This window comes from Budorcas taxicolor, chromosome X (assembly GCF_023091745.1).
Source record: "Budorcas taxicolor isolate Tak-1 chromosome X, Takin1.1, whole genome shotgun sequence".
Lineage (NCBI taxonomy): Eukaryota > Metazoa > Chordata > Mammalia > Artiodactyla > Bovidae > Budorcas > Budorcas taxicolor.
Genome location: NC_068935.1, coordinates 62,422,865 through 62,446,110, shown reverse-complemented (window position 1 = coordinate 62,446,110; position 23,246 = coordinate 62,422,865). Strand labels below are relative to the sequence as shown.

Genomic DNA, 23,246 nt, shown 5'->3' with positions numbered 1-23,246 from the left:
CCCACGGTGGGGCCCCGCCCCCTCCCCGGATCACAGAGACGCCGGAGGACCGCGCGGGCTAGAGAAGCGGCACCTCGCCTTCCCGCCAAGGCCGGGGACCCGTCTCTCCGCGCGCGCGCGTGCGAGGCGCGGCTTCTTCCCCAGTCCCAGACGTCGGGAGCCTCGGCTCAGGGGCGGGGCCTCCGGGGCCTTGTGGCGGTTGGGGGCGGGCCGGGACTAGCCGGGCGCTTCCGGTTCCGGCCGCGGGGAAGGGGCGGGGCCGGGCTGGTGGTGGGAGAGTTTGGCGACGACTGGGCGTGCGTGGTGACTCTGGAGAACTCGGTGAGCGGACTCGCGCGCCGCGCTGGGCTCCCGGGCCGCCGAGGTTCCCTGGCTCCTCGACGAGGGGGCGCGGGGAGGCCCGGTGCGCGGGGCCAGGGCCGAGGCTAGAGTGCGGGGGCGGGACCGGGCGGAGGGAAGTCAGGGTGGCGGCGGGTGGAGCCATCTCCCGGGGTAGGGGGCGACGTCGAAGTCCCTCCGGAGGAGCCGGCGGGGTGGGGCTTGAGAGGGCGTGCCGGGTCGGGGCCTCGTCGAGGGGTCTTCTGGAGCCGGGTAGGGGCCGCGACCGACCTGGGAGGCCTGGAGGGGTTTCTCCGGCTTTGGAGGAGACAGTCTTCTAGAACTTTCTCTGGACGGGGCCGTGAGGTGCTGGGTTGAGACCCGCTCTTGCCCTTGGCTTCGACTCTCGTCCTCTAGGAGTCGCTCTCGGGGGCTCTCGGAGATAGTGAAAGCTGAGCCGAAGGGGCGGTGGTTGGGAGGCTTTTGCGTTCCGCTCCTGCCCTGGGAGGAGCTGCTCGCAACTCCTCTGTCGGCGCGGGTGGAAGGGCCCAGAGGTATTGCAGGTTGGGAGGAAGCGCGAAGGCATTACTAGGACCGAGGCTGCGGTGTGGTGGGCGGTAGCCTCTGGCGCCCCTCGGCGGGGGGCGATCTTCGGGCTCCCCGAACTGCCGATTCCCACCCACTGCTGCCAGGGTTCCGCAGGCGGAGTCTCCCGGACTCCACGGGGAGGAATTGTTTGGAAAGGTGTCTCTGGAGGTATTGGCAGCCAGGCTGCGGGGCTCGAGGGCTGGGAAGGCTCTGAGGTCTAGGGCTGGTGGCTGCCGAGCTGTCACGACGCCTGTTTGTTCTGTGCTCCATCAGGAACAGGATCACATCATCCCGGTGGAACGCTGCTAGCAACACGATGAGTCTGCAGTGGACTGCAGTCGCCACCTTCCTCTATGCAGAGGTCTTCGCTGTGCTGCTGCTCTGCATTCCCTTCATTTCTCCCAAAAGGTATGGGCAGGCAAGCCAGGAAGAGTCTCGGTAGCTTGTGCCTGCAGAGTTGGGGGGCCTTAGAGTTGAAGCCAGCCGGAAACAGGTAGAACCTGTCTGGGATGGGGGTGGCAAAGACTGTGTTTATTATCGCCAGCTAGGCCCACAGTTGTGCTCAGTCACATCTTGACTAGGTCCTTTCCCCTGCACCCTGCCTTCTGGTCTTCAGAGTGTGCCAGAGGGGACAAGACCAAGTGACCATTCTGGAAACGATGCCCTCCGGGTGTTTAGGGGATGGCATTGTGAGATCTGCAAGACTTGCCTCTGGGTCATGTTACTGTTGATTTGGTGACTTCTGTCCTCCTAACCAGTCTCGCTGGGGTTGCGAAGTGGCCTCATGAGCATTACTCAGCCTAGGAAGGCCGAAGCCATGTTTCTTTTCAGTGAACAGAGGACTTCTGAAAAGTTATTTTGAAATTCATCTTGATTACATATACTATAGGAACACATCTGATCTTAAGTTAGAACATTACAAATAAGACTCTTCACAGATGTTTTCATAGAAGCTTCTTTTTAATGAAAAATCACAGGCCGCTGTTGTGATAGAAAGTGTACAGCACTGCTTAAGGAATGTTCTTTACAAAAGCTAGATCTGAATCACCTCATACAGTTCACAGGAAATGCAGAGACAGTGGCCCACTTGGAGCTGCTACATGGAAAGCTTTGCAGGACAAACAGCCTGGTTTCTGCAACAGCGAATTAGGGGAGAAAACAGAGAGCAAGGGAGGGGGGAGTTCGTAGAATAAGGCCTGGTGTGCTTCGATTCATGGGGTCGCAAAGAGTCGGACACGACTGAGCGACTGAACTGAAGGTACTTATTAACAGAATGCAGAATCAGAACCTTGTCAGGATTCAAACAGACCAGTTGTTAAAAATAATTGCCTCAGTTGGACTTTGGAGTTCTGGCTCTGATGATGAGAGATTTTTCTTGATATTTTTGAGGCTTGACGGTGGCATTGCGATTGGTAGCCATTTCTGAAGGGTCTTCTTTGACGGAGCTGTATGCTGAAGTATTTATGGAGGGAAAGGTAGGGAGGTCTGGGGTCTGCTTCATGGTAATCGGGGGTGGTGGGAGTCTAGATGAGCCAAGATTGGGCACATGGGAAAACAGTTTAAAGAAATAATGTGGATTTGGCAAGCATTTTGATACTACAGAGGGGACGCTAAGTTTCGCATTTCTCTCCCCAGAGCCTACCAGTGTTTAAGACTTTTTCTACAAATTTCTATACTTGGACAGGTGTCTTTTTTTTTCTTTTTAACACTGTTGAACAGATGTCATAAGTTGGAAAATTGCAAGCAGCTGAGGCTGAATCTGTATGAGATATTCAGCCTTTGAAGAAGAGTGCAAAACTGTATCTGTTTTCAGGGCCCTGGATCCCAGGTGTGTGTTCTTACTCTACTGACCTTAGCCTTTTTTGTCTTTTTCACAGATGGCAGAAGATTTTCAAGTCCCGCCTTGTGGAGTTGGTAGTGACATATGGCAACACCTTCTTTGTGGTTCTCATTGTCATCCTTGTGCTACTGGTCATTGGTGAGTGAGTTGTGGCTGATGGTAGCTATCTGACTTAGACCTTTTGCCATGGCCTCTGCTACAAAGCCCTGTGCCATGTGCCATGTTCCATGATTAGAGTACAGCTTTGACTTCTCAGAGACAGACCATTTAGTGCGCCTGTCTTTCTCTTGGGGGAAGAAAAGCTCCCTTCATCCACAAAGACGTCAGCATCCCTGCTACTGACTGCTGGCAGGGTCTTTGCTTTGACCAGCAGCCTTTGTGCCCCTGGTGCTGACCATCTTGTGTCTCAGGCAGCTCCTTGGGTCCTTCCAGAGCTGAAACCAAGAGAGGCTAATGGACCTGTCCTGAGCTTGGTCTCAGTAGGCTGCAGGGTTTATGAACTGGGTGTGTGTGCTTTTGCTTTTAGGTGTGGGCTGGGGGTAAGAGTTGGGGTGGGGAGGGACCATGCTGGGGGGTGTTCACTTAGAGCTTTGCCCTTCTGCACACCAGATTCCACGAATTCTCCTGGTATGGCAGATGGGGTGGGAGAGGCCCTTTGCAGAAGGTGGTAGTTGGCAAAAGTGCCGTTTTTCTTTTTGAGGAGTCAGGGAACTGCCTGGATGTTCTAGAGCGACATCCTGCTATGATAAAAGGCTGCTTCATATCCTAATGTAATCTGTAGAGGTCTGCCTAAATAAGTTGTTCAGTTCAGTCACTCAGTCGTGTCCGACTCTTTGCGACATGAATCGCAGCACACCAGGCCTCCCTGTCCATCACCAACTCCCGGAGTTTACTCAAACTCATGTCCATCGAGTCGGTGATGCCATCCAGCCATCTCATCCTCTGTCATCCCCTTCTCCTCCTGCCCCCAGTCCCTCCCAGCATCAGTGTCTTTTCCAATGAGTCAGAGTAAGTTGTTAGCTAGTAGCAAATGCTAGCGACATAGCATAACTAGCTAGAAGCTGCAGCCCTGGCTGGCCCCTAGCCATCCCTGGGAAGGGGTCTAGGGCACATCTCACTGGGGGAGTGGGCTTAATGAGAGTTCAGGGTCAAGTGCCTTGGGCTGGAGGCCTGAGATAGAGAGGGTAGCCCTCTGCTGTATGACTTGAGCTAGTTTGGCCCAATGCCCCGATCCCTGGTTGGCTCTTTGCCATTAGTCAAGGTGGACCTTGAGGTGCTGGGGTCTCTGGCTGCAGAAGACAGTGTGGGAAAACATGTTTTTTGTTTAAATCACAAAAATAGCACATCTTTAGAGATTTGCAAATTTAACTTACAAAGTTAAAGGTTCCCATAAACCCATGTCTCACAGGTAACTATTTTAACAGTCTATGTTATGTTTCCACAGTCATTTTCTGTGTTGGCCGTGTCCTCACATGGAGGAAGGGACAAGGGAGCCCTCTGGAGTCTATTTTATAACGGCACTAAACCCACTCATGAGGGCTTTGTGCTCATCTTCCAAAGGCCCTACTTCCTAGTATCATCTGGTTGAGAGTTAAGGTGCCCAAATGGGAATTTTGGGGGTCAGGAACCCACATGTGTGCATGCTGAGTCACTCAGTTGGGTTTGACTCTTTGCGACCCTGTGGACTGTAGTGTGCCAGGCTCCTCTGTCCATGGGATTTTGCAGGCAAGAATACTGGAGTGGGTTGCCATTTCCTCCTCCAGAGGATCTTTGCAACCCAGGGATCAAACATACATTTCCTGTGTCTCCTGCATTGGCAGGCAGATTCCTTACTGTTGAGCCACTTGGGAAGCCCACGGATGTAACACAAAGATACCAGTAAGTGGAGGTGTGTTTTTATGATGTAAAATCAGCCTAAAAAACAAGCAGTCTCATACCAGAAATTAAGAACCAGATAGTAGCCTTACATTGCCCCTCTCCCATGGGGATCCATTAAGAGCCCTCTTTAGGTAGATCTTTACATAATGATTTAAAAAGATGTCTCAGATGTTCATTTCAGCAGCACATATCCTAAAATTGAAATGAGACAGATGATTAGCATGTCCCCTGCATAAGGATGACAAACAAACTCATGAAGCATTCCATATTTTTTTTAAAGCACATTGTAGGGGATACAGAAATAGAAATAAAAAGTACCAATGGAACTTATATAATGTTACAAATCAGTGTACCTCAATTGAGAAAAAAGAGATAGCAGGGTTGAGGGAGAAAAGTAGTAGGTATGGGATCGTTCCATTTCTAGCCTGTAAACACACAGATGTGAATATATATATATGAGTGGCCAGCAATGGTTTTTTAGAGCAGAGGTTGTTCACTGTTCAGGTGTTTGTGCTCCCCCTGTAACAGCCTAGAACTCTGTTAGGCCTTAAGGATGTAATAGGAAAGGTTTCTGTTCTTGTGGCGCTATAGTCTAATTTGGGGGACATGGACATTAATTTTAGGTGTGTGTATAACATTGACTAATGGGACTGGAAATCACTGCTTTATTTAAGCTGGCCGCATGAAGTAGGTTCTACTGGAGGTGATTGATTATGTTAGGGGCTTCTTTCTCCTACATTGAACATTGATGAGCATGAATTTTTTTTTTGTAAGCAGAATACACCAGTTTAAGTAACCAGTTATAAAGCTTAGACACTTAGAAATGAAAACCTTTGAATCTTTAGCAGGTCTTGACTCCTAGGCAGCTCATGCTTCCCTTGTGGGCATTTCCATAAACAGGACTCACCTGGCTTATCAGTTGGGTGGCTGATGGCCAGCCCCGTTTGTGATAAACAGAACCAAACAGTGGGGGCACCGTGGCAAAGGGAGTTGCCCCGGTTGCCAGCGACATCTCAGATTCGGTGAGCTTCTTGACACGGAGAGCAAGCTTGCGGTCTGGGTAGAATGGGTCCAGAGGGTGACATGAGAAAAGCTGGAGGAGAGAACAGGTCGGAGGGCAGCACTTCTGATAAGGCATCCATCAAGATGTGTGTAGAAGGGGAAGAGCAGGGGAGATAGTTTCGAGGAAAGCGAGGCTGCCCAGACTCACACCTTGCATCTCAGCTGGACTGATCCGGGGCTGAACACCTGTATCTCTGCTCTGCCACAGATGCTGTTCGTGAGATTCGAAAGTATGATGATGTGACAGAGAAGGTGAACCTCCAGAACAACCCTGGGGCTGTGGAGCACTTCCACATGAAGCTTTTCCGTGCCCAGAGGAACCTCTACATTGCTGGCTTTTCCTTGCTGCTGTCCTTGTGAGTGGGGAGGGGCGAGGGAGTGTGAAGGGACCTATGGGCTAGTCTGTGGCCTTGAATTGGAGGCCCTTTCTACGTTCGGGGAACCACACAGTTTCTCCAGAGGCAGCATTGAAGATGGGAGAGGGCTGACGGGAAGGTCAGAAGACCACGCTGTGGCTCTGCCATAGCCTGCCACATGTTCTTTTAGGGCATGTGTGCTACTGTCACCTTGCTCTCTGTACACAGAGTGAAGTAAGTGACGGGTGTTTTCCCTCCTCTGGAGAGGCCCTTTGGAGCCCAGCTTTAAAAGGGAACAACTGAATAGGGCCTTTTTGTGTATGGGGTCCAGTCCTGAGCAGAAAGGGCACAAAATGGGACTGAGACCAACCGTGTCCCCAGGGCCTTCCCCGGTGTAGACCTATCACAGGAGCGTGAGACCTATTGGAACCTGAGGGCTGGCATGCTACCTCCTGTTCACAGGGGTTCTGATGGAGTGAGGGTCTGGCTATTCTCAAGTGTGCTTACCTGGCAGGGAATAAGACATTGTGCTCGGGACAGGGGCTTCCAGGAGTATTGGGAAAAACTTACTGTGAGGTTACTCAGAAGTAAGGTGAGTTTGTGGATTCTTGGGCTGGGCTGCCTTAATTATAATCACCTGGACCTCCTTCTTCACTAGGCGTTGGAATGACTCTCTTGGTTTCCCTTTCGCACACAAAAAAAAGTCAGTTGCTCAGCTGAGCCTGGTATCTCTGGGTAAGAGTTGGAAAGTGACAAGAGGTGGAGCTGGCAAGGGCTTTTCAGGGGGATACATCTAATCCCAGGAGTGATCTGCAGGCCTGCCGTGTTCTACCTTCCGAGAGTCAGGAACTGAGAGTGCTGGGAGGAGTTGGACACAGAGCCCAGGGTTTTAGGGTTTCAGGAAGCTCCAAAAAAGAAGTATGATCTTGTGGACTGAAACTGAAAGGGAAGCAGATCCAGGGGACTGAGTCTAACCGCAAGTGAGCCAGAGGGTAGGAAAAGAGAACTGGCTGTGTCTGAAGGACCACAGAGGCTTTTGGGGAGGATTTCATCTGGAAGTTAGGAAGGACAGAAAGAAACCTAAGGTTTGGACTGGAAGAGGATAGGGAGCTTTAAGAATAGTATTGATGGGAGTAGGAAATGGCAACCCACTCCAGTATTGTTGCCTGGAAAAGTCTATGGACGGAGGAGCCTGGCAGCCCATGGGGTTGCAAAGTTGACACAGCTGAGCAGCTGAGCACAAACAAGGGCCCACCTTAATCCAGATTGAGCTCATCTCAAAATCCACAATCACATGTACAAAGATTGTTTTTCCAAATGAGGTCCTCTTTGTAGGTTCTGGAGATTACAACTTGGGCATACCTTTGAGGCCGCTATTAAACCTGCTGCAGTCTGGTAAGAGAAAAAAAAAAGAATAGTATTGAGAAGGCAAAAGTGTGGTGAGCACTGGATTGGGAGCACTGTGAGGCCTGGGAAAAAGACAGTCCCCTCGGTGTTTCTGTGTAAAGTAAGGAAATGGTGGATAGGGGGTCAGGGCAAAGGAAGCACTGGGATGAGAGAACTGAAATCCCAGACGGGCAAGGCGATACTGGAGCGCCCAGCTTCTCTGATTTAGTTTCTGCTTTCGCTAATGAAATGATGTCCAGAGGCTCTGGAGTTCATTTGCAGCTGGAATCGCCAGTCCTTGAGGAATTGCAGGGTAGGAGAGATTCTGTACGACTGCAGATGGGCAAGCATCCCAGTTTCCAAAGGAGGGAGATAGTAGGTGAGGAAACAGACTGGAGGGTCTGTCTGACTTTGATGTCAAGCTGTGTTCCAGAAAGAACAGCTTATATGCTTTTGTTTATTTATTTTTAAAATATAAAATTTATTTTAATTGGAGGCTAATTACTTTACAATATTGTATTGGTTTTGCCATACATCAACATGAATCCGCCATGGGTGTACATGTGTTCCCCATTCTGAACCCCTCTCCCACCTCCCTCCCCGTACCATCCCTCTGAAGAGAGAGGAATCATTGGCAACTATCGTGAATGCTTGGGGGATAGGTTCTGTCAGTCTTATCCCTGCCTTTGCCCATTTGGGGTGTGTGGATTTCTGCAAAAGGTTTGCCAGTCTCCAATTCAAGAAGATTCTTATGGACCAGGTGCTGAAGTGTGGGCAGGGTGCTGGCATAATAGTGTAGTTGGGTGGGGTCCTAAGTCCCAGGAGTGGCTGCTGTATGGGTCAGCTCCATCCAAATAGGGGTCTCAGGAGCTTGCACTCTGTTGCTGGCCTGCTCAGTGCTTCTCTGCTGAGGACATTTGTTATGGCGAGCAGGTGCAGGGAGAAATGGAAGTGGGAGCTGAACAACAGGTATATGAGCTACTACTCAGAACCCATGGCCATCTAGACAGGTTTGCTGATGGGGCCAACTTAGACTTGAGTTTTTAACGGGGTTACGTTTGCAAACGTGTGTGTAGGTTCATAAAGGGCAGTGGAGACGAGGACCTCAGACTTGGGCTTGTGCCTTACTGCAGCTTAGTAGGAGTTCGTGGCAGAGCTACTGCAGAAGCTCATGAGCTGTTAGTCCTCTCCAGTGAGGGCTGGAGGCACCAGCCTTGCTCGGCTCAGTGTCAGCCAGTGCTGCCTGGAGGGTTGCAGTTGGGGTCCCACCTTTAAAGAGATGCTGGCAAAGCTCAGGTGGTGAATTTAGAAGTAGTCACAGTGCTGGTGGGTGGAATGGTGTTCGTTCCTCACGTACTGTAGTTTTGAAGTCTGACTCTCCTGACTGCTCTGCTTTTGTGATCTCTTCCAGAAGAATGCCTCCAGGGCAGGTATTATCTGAGTGGGCCAGGGGACAGTGGGTAGCCAGGTATATCAGATGAGTGAGTGTGTGGTCAGCTCAGTCCTCTGCAACACCATGAAGTTAGGCATTCCAGCTTAATTCCTGCAGTTGACTTCAAAAAACTGGCGTAAAGCACAAGCCAGCATCTAGTTCTAGCTTGACCAGTGCAGAGAACACCAATACAGTCAGGGTGCAGAGCAGTTGGCAGTCTCCTTTCGAACCCAGACAGGTGAATTTAAAGAAGAGCAGTCGTCGTTTATATCTCTCCTTTTCCTAAGGGGGTCGTGGAGTCTACGAGAGGAGAGTGACATCTGGACCGCTGGTCCAGTACGCTCTGTTCTCTCAGCTGCTTCCCCCACTGTGCTGTGACCTCTCCATCTGACAAGCATGTAAGGAAGGTTTCAGCAAATTCCCTTTAAAATGTGTCAGACAGTAGCTTCTTGGGCCTGGTTGTTCCTGCAGCTCCCCATCTGTTCGTTGTCTATCTTGGCTGAAAGAGGCTTTGCTGTACCTGCCACACTCTCCTGGATCCCTGTCCAGTAGCTGATCAAAAAAAAAGATGTAAAGTTCTTATGTGACTTTTTAGAAAAGGAAAGTGACCCCAAGGATTGGTGTGGATTCACTAGTTGTCCACAGATGATCTGTTTAGTTTCTAGAATTTTCCAAGATGATATACTCCTCCCTAGTCTAGGGGTCAGACCCTGTATGATGGCTGTGACCCTTGAGGAACTTCTCTCTTTGCATGACATTAGCCATAGAACTGTTCTTGTCCAAATACACAGCTCATAGGCAGCTTGCAGGAAACGCTTTAAGGACACAACTATCACCTTTGTTACTCTGATTGCAGAAGTTATCCCTACTCACTGTAAAAATAAACAAAGCCCCCCAAACTTCAAATAGTAATGTGTGGTGAGAAACTGCAAGTTTTTATCTCCAGGGATAGCTATAGGTAATAAGTGGGATATTTCTGAAACTTTTAAAAATAATCTTTTACATATATGTTAACTTTTTTCTTATGAGCACTGTGGGGTTTTTTTTTTTTGCTCTGCTTTGACTTGCCCTTTTCACTCAATTATCTTGGTGGTTTTTCCAAATGACTTGCACAGACTTCTGTGCTTCATGGCTGTGCAGTGTTCCATGCTGTAAGGGCACCATCGTGTATTAAATCAGTTCCCTGGTCACACATATGTGAGCTGGTTGGAAATTTTTACCATTAAAAAACCACTTTCTCACATTGATGCTTTCTAATCTGGCACAGGATGCTTTTTTTTTTTTCCCCTTTTTCTCTGTTTAATTATTGGAAATGGGATCTGTGGGATGCTGGTTCCCTGGCACCTAGCTGCTCTCAACGTGGCCTGTGGCCAGCAGCATTGGCCAGACCTGGGGGCTTGTTGGGAATCGAGACCCTCTGCCCTGCCCCCGGCCTGCTGACAAGGACCTGCATTTCGCTGAGCTCCCAGTGACCCTATTGTTTGTTAACCATTGAAAAAATTGAACTATAGTTCATTTACAATGTTGTGTTAATTTTGGGTGTACAGCAAAGTGACTCAGTGGTCAAGCGCATTTAAAACACTTGGTGTACTCTTTCCCTCTCCTCGTGTATCTGGTTGGTATTTCCAGAAACAATGCTCTGTCCTGTAGTTTTGGAAGCACTTTCTTTTTGAAGACTGCCTTCTCTTCTCTGTCTGCCCTACATGGACTAGTTCCTTTATTGTCCTGCATGGCTTTGCTTCCGTGTTCCTCTCAACTTTTGTACACTTTTCTTTTGTATAAATGACCCACTAACTCTTGTTAGCCATGTGCAAGTCTGTGTGAAAGAACAAGAGAGATGTCTCTCTGTCACGGCTGGGTCAAGTTTAGGTGTATTAGAATTGTTTTGCAGAGTCCCACTCACGGTCTTAGCTCCATAACCAGAGCATCATTGTACAGGAGACAGAGCTGCTGCAAGAATACTGAGGGAGAGTAGTTGTGTGTGTGAATTGTTTGCGTTCTGGTTCGGCTTGAAATCAGTAAGGACTTCTGTAATACCTTCATAAATAAGGGGTCCTTTGTAAGTGGAAAAGGGCAACCCAGGAGAGAAGGGAGCACTGGAGAGATGGTCTGAGTTGTACAGGTTCTAAATGGCCAGCCCAAGCCTCTGCCTAGTTCTGATACCAGTTTGGATGCCCGCTTGTTTGTGTTGGTGTGAGCTCTTAGTAACAGATGTTGGTTTATAGCCTGCCTCTGACTGTAGACTAGATAGTAGGCTGTTTGTTCCTCTGGATTTTGGTAGGAAGGTGCCTGGGTCAAGCACACAGTCTGTGCATCAGCCTTAGCCTAAGTTGTAGGAGTACAGTGACTTTAATCTTAGTCCCTTTTGTACTCTGAAGATTATTTATTTGGCTGCATTAGTCTTACTTGCAGCCTGCAGGATCTTTGCTGTGTCATGTGGGATCTTTGTGGCCTATGGGCTCTCTAATTGTGGCACAGTCTCTGGAGTGCGTGGGCTTCGGTAGTTGTTACACGAGGGCTCAGTTGCCCCATGGCATGCGGGATCTTAGTTCCCCACCCAAGGATTGTCACCTGCCTTGCAAGGCGGATTCTTAACCACTGGACCACCAGGGAAGCCCCCATCTGAAGATTATTAAACCATCTGATAGTATATAGCCTTTGGAGGAAGTTAAGTCTTTAAATAAACAAATAAAAGACATCCTCTAAAATGTCAACCAACATTGCCACATGCCTTTGTTGAATATCTTTCTAGACTGATATCAGCTACCATATGTTAAGGATTCCATGTGCCAAGCATACATTAATTTTTATAGTAGTTCTGCAAAGCTGAGGTTCAGAGACCCAAGTTCCCAGAGCTAGTCATCAGTAGAACTGAGAATTCCAATTTAAAGTGATAGGACCTCAGCACCTGGGTTCTTTCCCTACAGCAGCCACACGTGTCTTCACATTGGAACTACCACAGGCGAACTTGGATCTTCCACTGTCTGTCATGAACATTGTTCTACGACAGCCCATCAGTTTCCAGTATTCTTACGAATCTACCAGTTCCCCGCTGCTGAACATCAGGCTCAGTCCCCCAGTTTTCTCTCATAAACCAGGAAAACCTCTTAGTTGCCACTTTGCATGCCTCTCAGCTGGACCTCCTGGTCATAGTGTTTGTGTCTGTCTTCCTATCTGATTTTCTCCTGCGAATTTGCACTTATCTCACTGGCAGGTACTGGCCCAGTCCCAGAACCCCAGTGGGCTGTTAGAGAAGGAGCACATGGAACAGGGTGGATGACACAGGAGTGGCCAGAGACATGGTGGAGGGTTTTTAATGCCAGTTTCAGAGTGCGTACCCGACCTCTGTGTGATAGAGCGCTGCGTTTTTCCAGCGGTGCTGTGCCGTGGTCCGAGTTGCACATTTGTACTTGGCAACGGCACCTGGGGTGGGGTAGTTTTTAGCGCAAGAGCACCTAGAAGCAGGGGGCGCAAAGGGGAGATCACTGAATTGGGAAATGCTGGTGCCCTGAACCAGGTTTCTGAGGTGTTGGTGGGAGAAAGGGGGGGAACTGTGGGGATCCCAAGCCTTGGAGGCAGAGGCGGTGGTGGTTCTGCTGTGGGTGCCCGCAGAGTGGCAAAACCCAGAGGAAGAGTGGCACGCTCTCATGCATGTGGGGGAAGGGAGCTTGAGAGGCCCGCTGGAAGGCACAAGGAAGCAGGGGCTGGGCGGTGGAGGTGGGTGGCTTCACGGAGGGGTTGAAGGATGGCGGATGGGTGAGAGGGCTGGGCGACCACTCCCTGGAAGCCAGGTTAAGGGTAATGAAGGCCGATTAAGGGAGAGACAAGACTAGGAGAGAGAGACAGCAGGTTAGTGGTGAGGGGACCACAGAAGGAGAGAGCAAGGCTAGGAGAAGAGGCTGGGAGTGGCGCTGCCTCCTCCTGGGTCTGCAGTTAAGAGCACACAGCAGGGAGAATTCCCTGGTGGTGGTCCAGTGGTTAAGAATCCACGCTTTGACTGCCGAGGGCTTGGGTTCAATCCCTAGTCGGGGAGCTCAGGTTATGCGGGCGACCACCACCAACCGAAAAAGAGCACATGGTGGCGGGGAGCCTTGAGCAGCCCTCATAATTGCAAATGGGGGCCGCGGACTTAAAAGAATGCATCACATCCTTAAACAAGTGTGTCCTTCCTCACAGAGCTCTGCCCTGATGCTCCATGGTTGCTCTAACGTGGGGCAGCTTGCTACCTTCCCAGGTCTCAGTGCTTCCTGCTGAGAAAGCCCAGCTGTGGGCTGGGCTGCGACGTTCGAGAACAGCTGTCTCCACACAGAAGCCTCGGGGAGTTCTGCCCGTTTTTCTCATCACAGGTGATTCCCCAGCTCCTGTGGTATCTTCTTTGTTCGTTTGTTTGTCAAACGTACATATAGCATCAAGCGGGCTTTCTGAACCACTTTTTCGTTCTTCTGTAGTATATGAGATTGTCAGACAGGCTTTCTCGTATTCATTGATTGCTGTTTTGGCCTGGCTGCATGGCTTGTAGGATCCTAGTTCCTCTACCAGGGATTGAACCCGGGCCCTTGGCACTAAAGGCACAGAGTCCTAACCACCGGACCACCGGTGAAGTACCCCCTCCACCCAAAACCATTTTTAGGTGTGCAGCTCAGGAGTGTAGTTCAGGCAGCCCTCCCAAACTCTTCATCTTCCAAACGGGAACTCTGTCCCCACTCCACAAACCAGGGAGCTTACCTCCTGAGCTTCTCTTCCTCGGTGTCCAGAAAGTGCTGCATCATCTCAGGTAGGCTTCCTGTCCCAGAGTTGCCCTCATAGCCTGTCTGCGCTGCCTGGTCCAGCTAAGCAAGCTTTCTGATGGTATAAAACCACCCCACTGCCCCTGCTTCCAGTGCCTTCAGAGCGGCTTTGACATCAAGGCCTGACCCTGAGACCTTCGGGATGTGACCCCTTCCTGCAGCCCTCTGAGTCTTTGCTTTGGTCTCTCTGTCATGAACCAGCCACCTGGGGCTCCTTCCCTATTTCCGTGGCCTCAGCCTGGACCACCCCCACCCCCACCCCCTGGCCTGCCACTCCAGCCCAGACCCCCCGTTTGTGCTTCCTGCCTTCCTGATCCTATGGTGCAAGGCCCGTGTTGTGCTGACCTCCAAGGCCCTGGTGGCCTGGGACATGGCGACCTAGGGTCACCCCCTCTAGTTTTGCCGGCTCCATGCCAAGGGCTGGGCACATACACAGGGCTGCCTTCCCCTTCGGGCCTGAAGGGAGTGTCCTGGGCAGACAGGGCTGGCTTCAGGCCCGTGTCTAGGTTGAACTCCTCAAGCTGCTGCGCTGACTGTTCTAGGTTGGACGTCCAGCTCTTCAGGTCTCCTGAGCGCTGGGAGCAGGAATGCTGCAGCTGCGGGAGTGCGTGTGAAGACACACGTATTGAGGACACGGATGCTGCTGGTTCTGGCACCGTGCTGTGGGTCTTTGGTCTGTGAGGGCACGGTGCAGGTCACCATTTAGTACGGACCCGGGCGGTGTGCACTGTCTCTCATCTGTTGCCTTCGTGCCTCCTTCCCTGCTCTGAGTGGGGCTGCAACTGGTCGGTGTCCCTCTGCAGTTGTGGATGTGGTTGCCCAGCAGCTCTTGCTGGGCTGAGGTTTGCAGGTTCTAAGACTCAAGCTCTGTTTTCTTTGCCTTTGAGGAAATGTGAATGGTCAGGACCAAACTAGTAGTTGCATCCAGACCTGGGAAGAGCCTTGTGTGTGAAATTGCTCCATCTATAACGACCTGAACTTGGTCTGCGGTTCCCTCTTGTTTTCTGTCTACTTCTTTAGGGCTGGGTTCTGTCGCCACAGTCAGTATGGATGGGGCGGCCTGGGCTTTGTTGCGAAGTTCCCTTGCCCAGGGGGCTGTAACAGCCCAAGATGGCCCTGAGAGGCAGGCGGCTGTAGTGAGAGTGGGTGTTGGAATTAGCTGGGTTTGGGCCCTGGGTCTGTTACTGTTGAGCCATGTCACCTTGAGGAAATCACTCAGTCTCTGGAGCCTTTTCCTTCCCGGTTAAATGGCTGAGAATGCCTTTTCACAGGCTTGGTGTAAGGATCAAGGTGACCGGGGCTGTGTTCTTGGCATCCTGCCTGGCCTGTGGGGAGTGTTTCATAAACTGATTGTTCCTGGTATCACCCCAAGTAGTGAGAGAGTTTTGTGGGATTTTCCCCACTCGTGTGGTGGGCTGTGCCACAGAGAATGCCAGGCCTGGCCCTCAGGGTCTTTCCGGGCTGGGCACAGGGTGGGGAGAGTGAGTGCAGGGGGACGAGTGGAGGGCCAGGAGAGGCCGGCTGAGGAAGGGCTTGGGGGGACACACCGAGGAAGCCTCAGGGCCCTGGCGTCTGGTTGGATGTTGCTGGGGGTTCTCAGGCCTGGCCGAGCACTGGAGGCAGCAGAGAAGAGCAGCCCCTCGAGGGTGTCACTCAGTTTCATCATCTCCATGGTCTCTTTGGCCAGTCTAGTTTGATCACCCCCATGATCCTCTAGTATGTATTTTGAAGCCAATCCCAAATAGCGTGTTTACAGGCAAAATAGGACTTTTTGCTTTGCTAAAAATAGGATTTTTAGCCTTGAAAAGAGAGGAACTTGGTTAAAAAGTCTTAGGCATGCTAGCATTTTGTGTATGAGAACCTTAGAGTAACTTCATAGTAACCAACTCAGTGGTGATTGGTCACATTTCCCAGATTACTTTGCAGGTTTTGCTTATACTTTTTTGAAAGTGAAAGGGAAGTGAAAGTGGCTCAGTCGTGTCTGACTCTTTGTGGCCTCATGGACTAGACAGTCCATGGAATTTTCCAGGGCAGAATACTGGAGGGGGGTAGCCTTTGCCTTCTCCAGGGGATCTTCCCAACCCAGGGATCGAACCCAGGTCTCCTGCATTGCAGGCGGATTCTTTACCAGCTGAGCCACAAGGGAAACCTAGAAAAGTATACTTTTTTACTCTTGCTTTAATCCGCATCTAAATAAGGTAACTGAGGGGTTTTTAAAACCTGATGCTCGAGATCATCCCAGAGATAAAGTGATTTAACTGAAGGGCTGACCTTAGAAGGCCAGGTGGAGGGATTTTTGGCCTTTATTTCCTCTTGATCTGTCAATCAGCTGCCATCATTTTCTGAGACTCTAAATACAATAGTGCTTCAGAGCTAAGCACTGAGTAACAGACTTTTTGATAAGTCCATTGATTTCTAGTCCCCTCCTCCTCCAGCCCAAGTCCCCCAGCTGCATTAGTATGCTGGTGTCCTGTGGGTGCTAGGCCCAGCAAGGGCTCTGATAAAGTGGGGACTGTGGTAAAGTGAGGGGAGTTGCCTGTGAAGAGATCACGGAAGACCATCTGACATGCATCGGAACGAGCATCAGCTTCTTTTAAAATTGGATTATTTGCTCAGCTACTTGGTTTTGGACAAAGAATTCTCTTCCTCATACTCTAAAGGCAAATGGCAAATGAGCAGTTTGGGGGCACAGTGCCAAACAATAGGGGCTCAGTCTTCCTGATTCCAAGGTCATGGGAAGGAAGCCTGATGTTCCAGCAGGGTCCCTTTCTCGGAAGGCAGAGGACAGGAGGCATGGAGAGCAGGTCTGTAGATGGGAAGGACTGTGAGCTTCTCCAGCCCAGCGCCATCTGACCAGTTGCCTCCAGGCTGGAAACATGCTCGCTGTGAACAAGTGTGGCTGCTGTGACTGAGGAGCTAGCTTTTTCATTTAATATCATTTCAGTTCAGTTGCTCAGTCATGTCCGACTCTTCGCTACCCCTCGGACTGCAATACGCCAGGCTTCCCTGTCCATCACCATCTCCCAGAGCTTGTTCAAACTCACATCCATCGAGTTGGTGATGCCATCCAGCCATCTCATCCTCTGTTGTCCCCCTTCTCCTGCCTTCAGTCTTTCCCAGCATCAGAGTCTTTTCCAGTGATTCAGTTCTTTGCATCAGGTGGCCAAAGTATTGGAGCTTTAGCAGTAGTCCTTCCAGTGAATATTCAGGACGGATTTCTTTTAGGATTGACTGGTTTGATCTCCTTGCTATCCACGGGACTCTTAAGAGTCTTCTTCAACACCACAGTTCAAAAGCATCAATTTTTCGGGACTCAGCATTCTTTATAGTCCAACTCTCACGTCCATACATGACCACTGGAAAAACCATAGTTTTGACTAGACGGACCTTTTGTTGGCATGCTTTTTAATATGCTGTCTAGGTTGGTCATAGCTTTTCTTCCAAGGAGCAAGCGTCTTTGAATTTCATGGCTGCAGTCTCCATCTGCAGTGATTTTGTAGCCCAAGGATATAAAGTCTGTCAGTGTTTCCATTGTTTCCCCATCTATTTGCCATGAAGTGATAGGACCAAAATTTTAATTTATTTGAACGGAAAGGCCACCAGTGGCCTCTGTGTTGGATTGAGTAGCTGATACCTCCTCTAGTCCTTTGCTTTGTTCCCTGTTTGGGCCAGGCCTCTTTCCTGGGCTCATTGCCTTGCAAGACACACTTTGCTTTGGATTGGAGTAGTGTGTGGGGCTTTCCTTGTAGCTCAGTTGGTAAAGAATCTGCCTGCAGTACAGGAGACCGGGGTTCGATCCCTGGGTTGGGAAGATCCTTTGGAGAAGAAAGTCACCAATGGCAACCCACTCCAGTATCCTTGCCTGGTAAGTCTCATGGACAGAGGAACCTGGTGGGCTGCAGTCCATGGGGTTGCAAAGAGTCAGGCATGACTGAGCGACTAACACTTACCTGCTGTGTGGGGCACATCTGGGGTGACTGCTCCCTCCCTCTGAAAGGTTGCTTCTGCAAGCCGAGTCACGACCTCCAGAGGAGAGGAGTTCGAGCCAGGGTCAGAGACGAGGCTTGACCACTTGGAGCATTTTGTGTAGCAAAGTTTTATTAAAGTATAACAGATAGGGAAAGCTTCTGGCATAGACATCAGAAGGGGACAGAATATGTCTGTTAGTAAGCTTATTAATCAGATAAGAGAGATACCTCAAGACTGGGGGAGTTTCACCAGGCCCCTCTCCCACCAATATATATGCATTTTTGAGATAGGATGGTACAAGTTGTCTCATTCCCCCGGCGATAAAACAATTGACATGAATACTGGTTTGTTGAACCATTATCAGCCCAAGGTTTGAGAAAAGAAAAAAAGTTAATCTTGAACTACTTTGAAGAAAGGCAGATTCTAAAGCAAATACATAGTTTCATTAAGAAAAACATTTCCATAAGAAAAACACTTTTGTGTGTGAAAGTTACTCAGTCCTGTCCGACTCTTTGTGACCCCATGGACTATACAGTCCATGGAATTCTCCAGGCCAGAGTACTTACTGGAGTGAGTAGCCTTTCCCTTCTCCAGGGGATCTTCCCAGCCCAGGTCTCCTGCATTGCAGGTGGATTCTTTACCAGCTGAGCCACAAGGGAAGCCCAAGAATAATGGAGTGGGTAGCCTGTCCCTTCTCCAGCAGATCTTCCCGACCCCAGAATCGAACTCGGGTCTTCTGCATTGCAGGTGGATTTCCTGATAGCTCAATTGGTAAAGAATCCACCTGCAACTGGGGTCTCCTGCATGGCAGATGGATTCCCTGATAGCTGAGTTCCACGTAGGGTTCTAACTGTTGCTTCTTGACCTGCATACGGATTTCTCAGAAGGCAGGTAAGGTGGTCTGGAATTCCCATCTATTGAAGAATTGTCCAAAGTTTGTTGTGATCCACACAGTCAAAGGCTTTGGCATTAGTCAGTAAGGCAGAAGTAGATGTTTTTCTGGAACTCTCTTGCTTTTTCGATGATCCAGCAGATGTTGGCAATTTGATCTCTGGTTCCTCTGCCTTTTCTAAATCTAGCTTGAACATCTGGAAGTTTTTGGTTCATGTACTGTTGAAGCCTCACTTGGAGAATTTTGAGCATTACTTTGCTAATGTGTAAGATGAGCAATTGTGCTGTAGTTTGAACATTCTTTGGCATTGCCTTTCCTTGGGATTGGAATGAAAACTGACCTTTTCCAGTCCTGTGGCCGTTGCTGAGTTTTCCAAATTGGCTGGCATATTGAGTGCAGCACTTTAGCATTGTCATCTTTTAGGACTTGAAATAGCTTAGCTGGAATTCTGTCACCTCCACTAGCTGTGTTCATAGTGATGCTTCCTAAGGCCCACTTGACTTCACACTCCAAGATGTCTGGTTTTAGGTGAGTGATCACACCATTATGGTTTTCTAGGTCATTAAGATCTTTTTTGTATAGTTCTTCTGTGTATTCTTGCCACCTTTTCTTAATATCTTCTGCTTCTGTTAGGTCCACACAGTTTCTGTCCTTTATGGTGCTCATCTGTGCATGAAATGTTCACTTGGTATCTCTAATTTTCTTGAAAAGATTGGTAGTCTTTCCCATTCTACTGTTTTCCTGTCTTTCTTTGCATTGATCACTGACGAAGGCTTTCTTATCTCTCCTTGCTGTTCTTTGGAACCCTGCATTCAGATGGGTATCTTTTCTTTTTTCCTTTACCTTTAGCTTCTCTTCTTTTCTCAGCTATTTGGAAGGTTGTGGTGGAGAGTTCTGACAAAGCATGGTCCACTGGAGAAGGAAACGGCAAACCACTTCAGTATTCTTGCCTTGAGAACCCCATGAACAGCATGAAAAGGAAAAAAGAATGGACACTGAAAGATGAACTCCCCAGATCGGTAGGTGCCCAATATGCTACTGGAGATCAGTGGAGAAATAACTCCAGAAAGAATGAAGAGGTGGAGCCAAAGCAAAAACAACACCAAGTTTTGGATGTGATTGGTGATGGAAGTAAAGTCCAATGCTGTAAAGGGCAATATTGCATAGGAACCTGGAATGTTAGGTGCATGAATCAAGGCAAATTGGAAGTGGTCAAACAGGAGATGGCAAGAGTGAATGTCAACATTTTAGGAATCGGTGGACTGGAATGGGTGAATTTAACTCAGATGACCATTATATCTGTTAATGTGGGCAAGGATCCCTTAGAAGAAATGGAGTAGCCATCATAGTCAACAAGAGTCCAAAATGCAGTACTTGGATGCAATCTCAAAAATGACAGAATGAACTCTTCGTTTCCAAGGCAAACCATTCACTACCACGGTAATCCAAGTCTATGCCCTGACCAGTAACGCTGAAGAAGCTGAAGTTGAACGGTTCTGTGAAGACGTTACAAGACCTTTTAGAACTAACACCAGGGGAACTTCCTTGGTGGTCCAGTGGTTAAGAATCCACCTTCCAATGAAGGGGATACAGGTTCGATTCCTGGTCGAGGAACTAAGATCCCATGTGAATCAGGGCAACTAATCCCTTGCCACAACTAGAGAAGCCCACTCACCACAAGGAAGACCCAGCTCAGCCAAAAATAAATAAATAAAAAGTTTAAAAAAAAAAAAACACCAAAAAAAGATGTCCTTTCATTGTAGGGGACTGGAATGCAAAAGTAGGAATTAAAGAGATACCTGGAGTAACAGGCAGGTTTGGCCTTAGGGTACAGAATGAAGCAGGGCAAAGGCTAACAGAGTTTTGCCAAGAGAACGCACTGGTCATAGCAAACACCCGCTTCCAACAACACAAGAGAAGACTACACAGGGACATCACCAGGTGGTCAATACCGAAATCAGATTGATACATTTTTTGCAGCCGAAGATGGAGAAACTCTATACGGTCAGTAAAAACAAGACTGGGAGCTGACTGGCTCAGATCATGAACTCCTTATTGCCAAATTCAGACTTAAATTGAAGAAAGTAGGGAAAGCCACTAGGCCATTCAGGTAGGACCTAAGTCAAATCTCTTAGGTTTATACAGTGGAAGTGACGAATAGATTCAAGGGATTAGATCTATAGAGAAGAACTATGCCTGAACTATGGACGGAGGTTTGTGACATTGTACAGGAGGCAGTGATCAAGACCATTCCCAAGGAAAAGAAATGCAAAAAGGCAAAATGGCTGTCTGAGGAGGCGTTATAAATAGCTGTGAAAAGAAGAGAAGGGAAAGGCAAAGGAGAAAAGAAGAGACACACCCATCTGAGTTTTGTGTAGAGAAGGCAAAAAAACCTGCACTTTATTTCCTCCTGCCGCTTGGGGAGCTCTGGCCTCCCTACCTGTTACCCACTCACCTCCCACTCTGTCCAAGTAGCCAGAGTGCCCCCAGCGCATTTCAGCACTGGAGCATCTGCCTGGGGTGTGTGGCCTCTTGGTTGCTCTCTGTCCCTGGTTTCAAGAAGGCAGTGTGACAAGCTCGCTCCTGTTTATGGCTTCTCTTCAGCTCCAGAGGGCCTGCCGCCCCTGCACTCTGTCTGGCCTTGCTGTCGCCAGAGTAGACATCGGGGCTTAAGCTCGAGTTGCTGCAGGGTCTTGGCCTTTCCCCAACCCCCTCCCGTTTTTTCTGACTTCAAGGGTGAAGAGGAACTCTGAGGGCTGAAATGTACTCCTGAGATGGATGGATGGGGGCAGCCCTCAGAAGATTTTTCCCTGGACAGTTTCTGAGTCAGTTCTTCCCCTTCTGCCGCCTCCTTATTTCTGTGACTCGAGACTCATTAGGGTGAGAGTTCCCTGCGGCCACTTCAGCCCTACTATTAGACTTTGCCTGTCTCCTTTGCCTCAAGCTTTTGCTGGGGCGGCACCTGGCTTTTGGCTCCTCGCCAGGGCGGCCACCTCCCCACGCTTCTGCACTGCAGCCTCTGTGTTTTGCCTTGGCGTCCACCTGCGGTGCAGGGCACCACCTGGGACAGAGTTGTAGTCAGCCTAGAATGTCAACAGGTGGCGCTGTGACCCCAGCTTCCTGCTCGCGCGGTACAACAGGGTAAGGGAAGGTGCCTGCCCATTTGTCTTGTCCTGTCGTTTCCTGAGGGCCGAGTGACTTGGTAAATGCTTGTGGCAGGATTGGCAACAGCCAGGGTGGAGCGGGGTGGGCACAGGCCTAGAATATTCCATTTGGGATGTGCGAGGACACTCCTTGCTCTCTTCTTACTTCCTATGAAGCCAGCCCTCCCCTCCAGTTCACCCAGAGGAGGCAGACAGGATTGGTGGAAAGCACCTGTGAAGCACGTCCCTGCTGTTTGATATGCTTGGTTCTCTCTCTACTGCTGACTCTTGTTTACTCAGTTTTTTAGGAAAGCCCTCTTCAGTGTCCAGAAACATCTCACCAGGTCTCTGGGGGTGACGTTTGTCTGCCAAGGCCACTTTTGGATTCTCTTATGGTTTGGGCCCTGACGTCTTCCTCTGTCACTGGATGCATTTATAACCCAGACCCCGGGCCCCTCTGCCAGCCCTGTGCCTCTGGGAAATCCCTTTGGCGGTGATTTCTCACCTGTTGTCCAGAAATGGCTAAGAATAGGTACCTGCAGAACAGGACTTGGGCGGTCGAGCTGAGTGTGATGGAGTGGGGCCAGCAGGCCTGGGGAGAGCAGGCCGCCAGCCTTCTCTCTGGGCTGACTGCCATCTCTGTGCTGTTGAGACTTGGAGATTCTGAAGTGGAGCACCTCCCACCGTGTGCCCTGCTCTGTCCTGGGTCTGGGTCCCAGGGTAGACTCAGAGCATTCAGGAGACAGACAGAAAAAGGGTGCACTGATGTGCCTGAGAGGGAGTGGAGGGTTTCAGGAGCTTTGGAGCTGGATCTTGGGTGAATGAAGGGCAGGCCCAGGAGCATGGGGCCTAATGTGTCAGGGGCAGTAAGAAGTTCTAGAATGTCTACTCCTGGGTAGGCCTGGATGGCCATGCTAGTGAGTGCTGCTCTTGGTTTTTCCAGGTAACCGGCAGGGGCACCCTTTGAACTTGGGCCAGGGCACTGGGCTCTGCCCCCAGCTTTGATGATGAGTGTTTCCCAAGTGCCTTGTCAGCTACCATGGCAGTCACAAGCCTAGCTGGCTCATCACCACGGGTCTGACATGGCACCCGCTGTCAGCCTATGGTTCAACTGATGGGCAAGCCCTGCCCGTGTCAGCCTGTGTCCCCCTCGCTGCGGCTGGGCTGAGGGAAGGCTGAGTCTAGTGAGAGCCAGGGCCCTAGACCCATGTTCTGTCCTGGCCAGAGGTATGGTCTCACAGCTGCGGGGGGCAAGAGACGTCATCTGCTGGGCCCCTTCCCGGTGGACCCGGGACGGGAGGGTTGGGAGATTGAGGGTGCTGTCCTGGGTCCAAAGGCATCTGTATCTGGGCAGCCAATGAGGAGCAAGTGACATGGTGATGTGGGGAGATGGTCAGGAGAGAGCAGGGACTGTTCAACGGGTAGAGGGGACCCTGGGCGTTGAGGAGAGGCTTGGAGGGGAGAGCAGGCCGGCTCTTGAGTCATCAGTGAGCACGCTCCACCAGGAGGGGGACTGGCGCCGGCCGACATGCAGCGGCGTGGTATGAGGCAAGTGGGAACTTGTGTGCTCACGCACAGCCAGCGGTTCAGTGTTA

The 23,246-nt window shown here is 50.1% G+C and overlaps 1 protein-coding gene and 1 non-coding gene across 2 annotated transcripts in view; both read left to right on the top strand.

Moving 5' to 3' along the window:
* The first annotated feature begins 238 nt into the window (after positions 1-238).
* BCAP31 (B cell receptor associated protein 31) overlaps positions 239-23,246 on the top strand; it is a 29,021-nt gene continuing 6,013 nt past the window's right edge. The window contains exons 1-4 of the mRNA XM_052663081.1: positions 239-321; positions 1,180-1,314; positions 2,784-2,884; positions 5,895-6,042. Of these exons, the coding sequence (XP_052519041.1) occupies positions 1,223-1,314; positions 2,784-2,884; positions 5,895-6,042 (341 nt within the window). The 5' untranslated portion in view covers positions 239-321; positions 1,180-1,222. The remainder of the gene's footprint in view (positions 322-1,179; positions 1,315-2,783; positions 2,885-5,894; positions 6,043-23,246) is intronic.
* On the top strand, positions 4,795-4,897 carry LOC128070729 (U6 spliceosomal RNA). Its single transcript, XR_008201699.1, has one exon. It is a non-coding gene; the product is annotated as a U6 spliceosomal RNA (small nuclear RNA).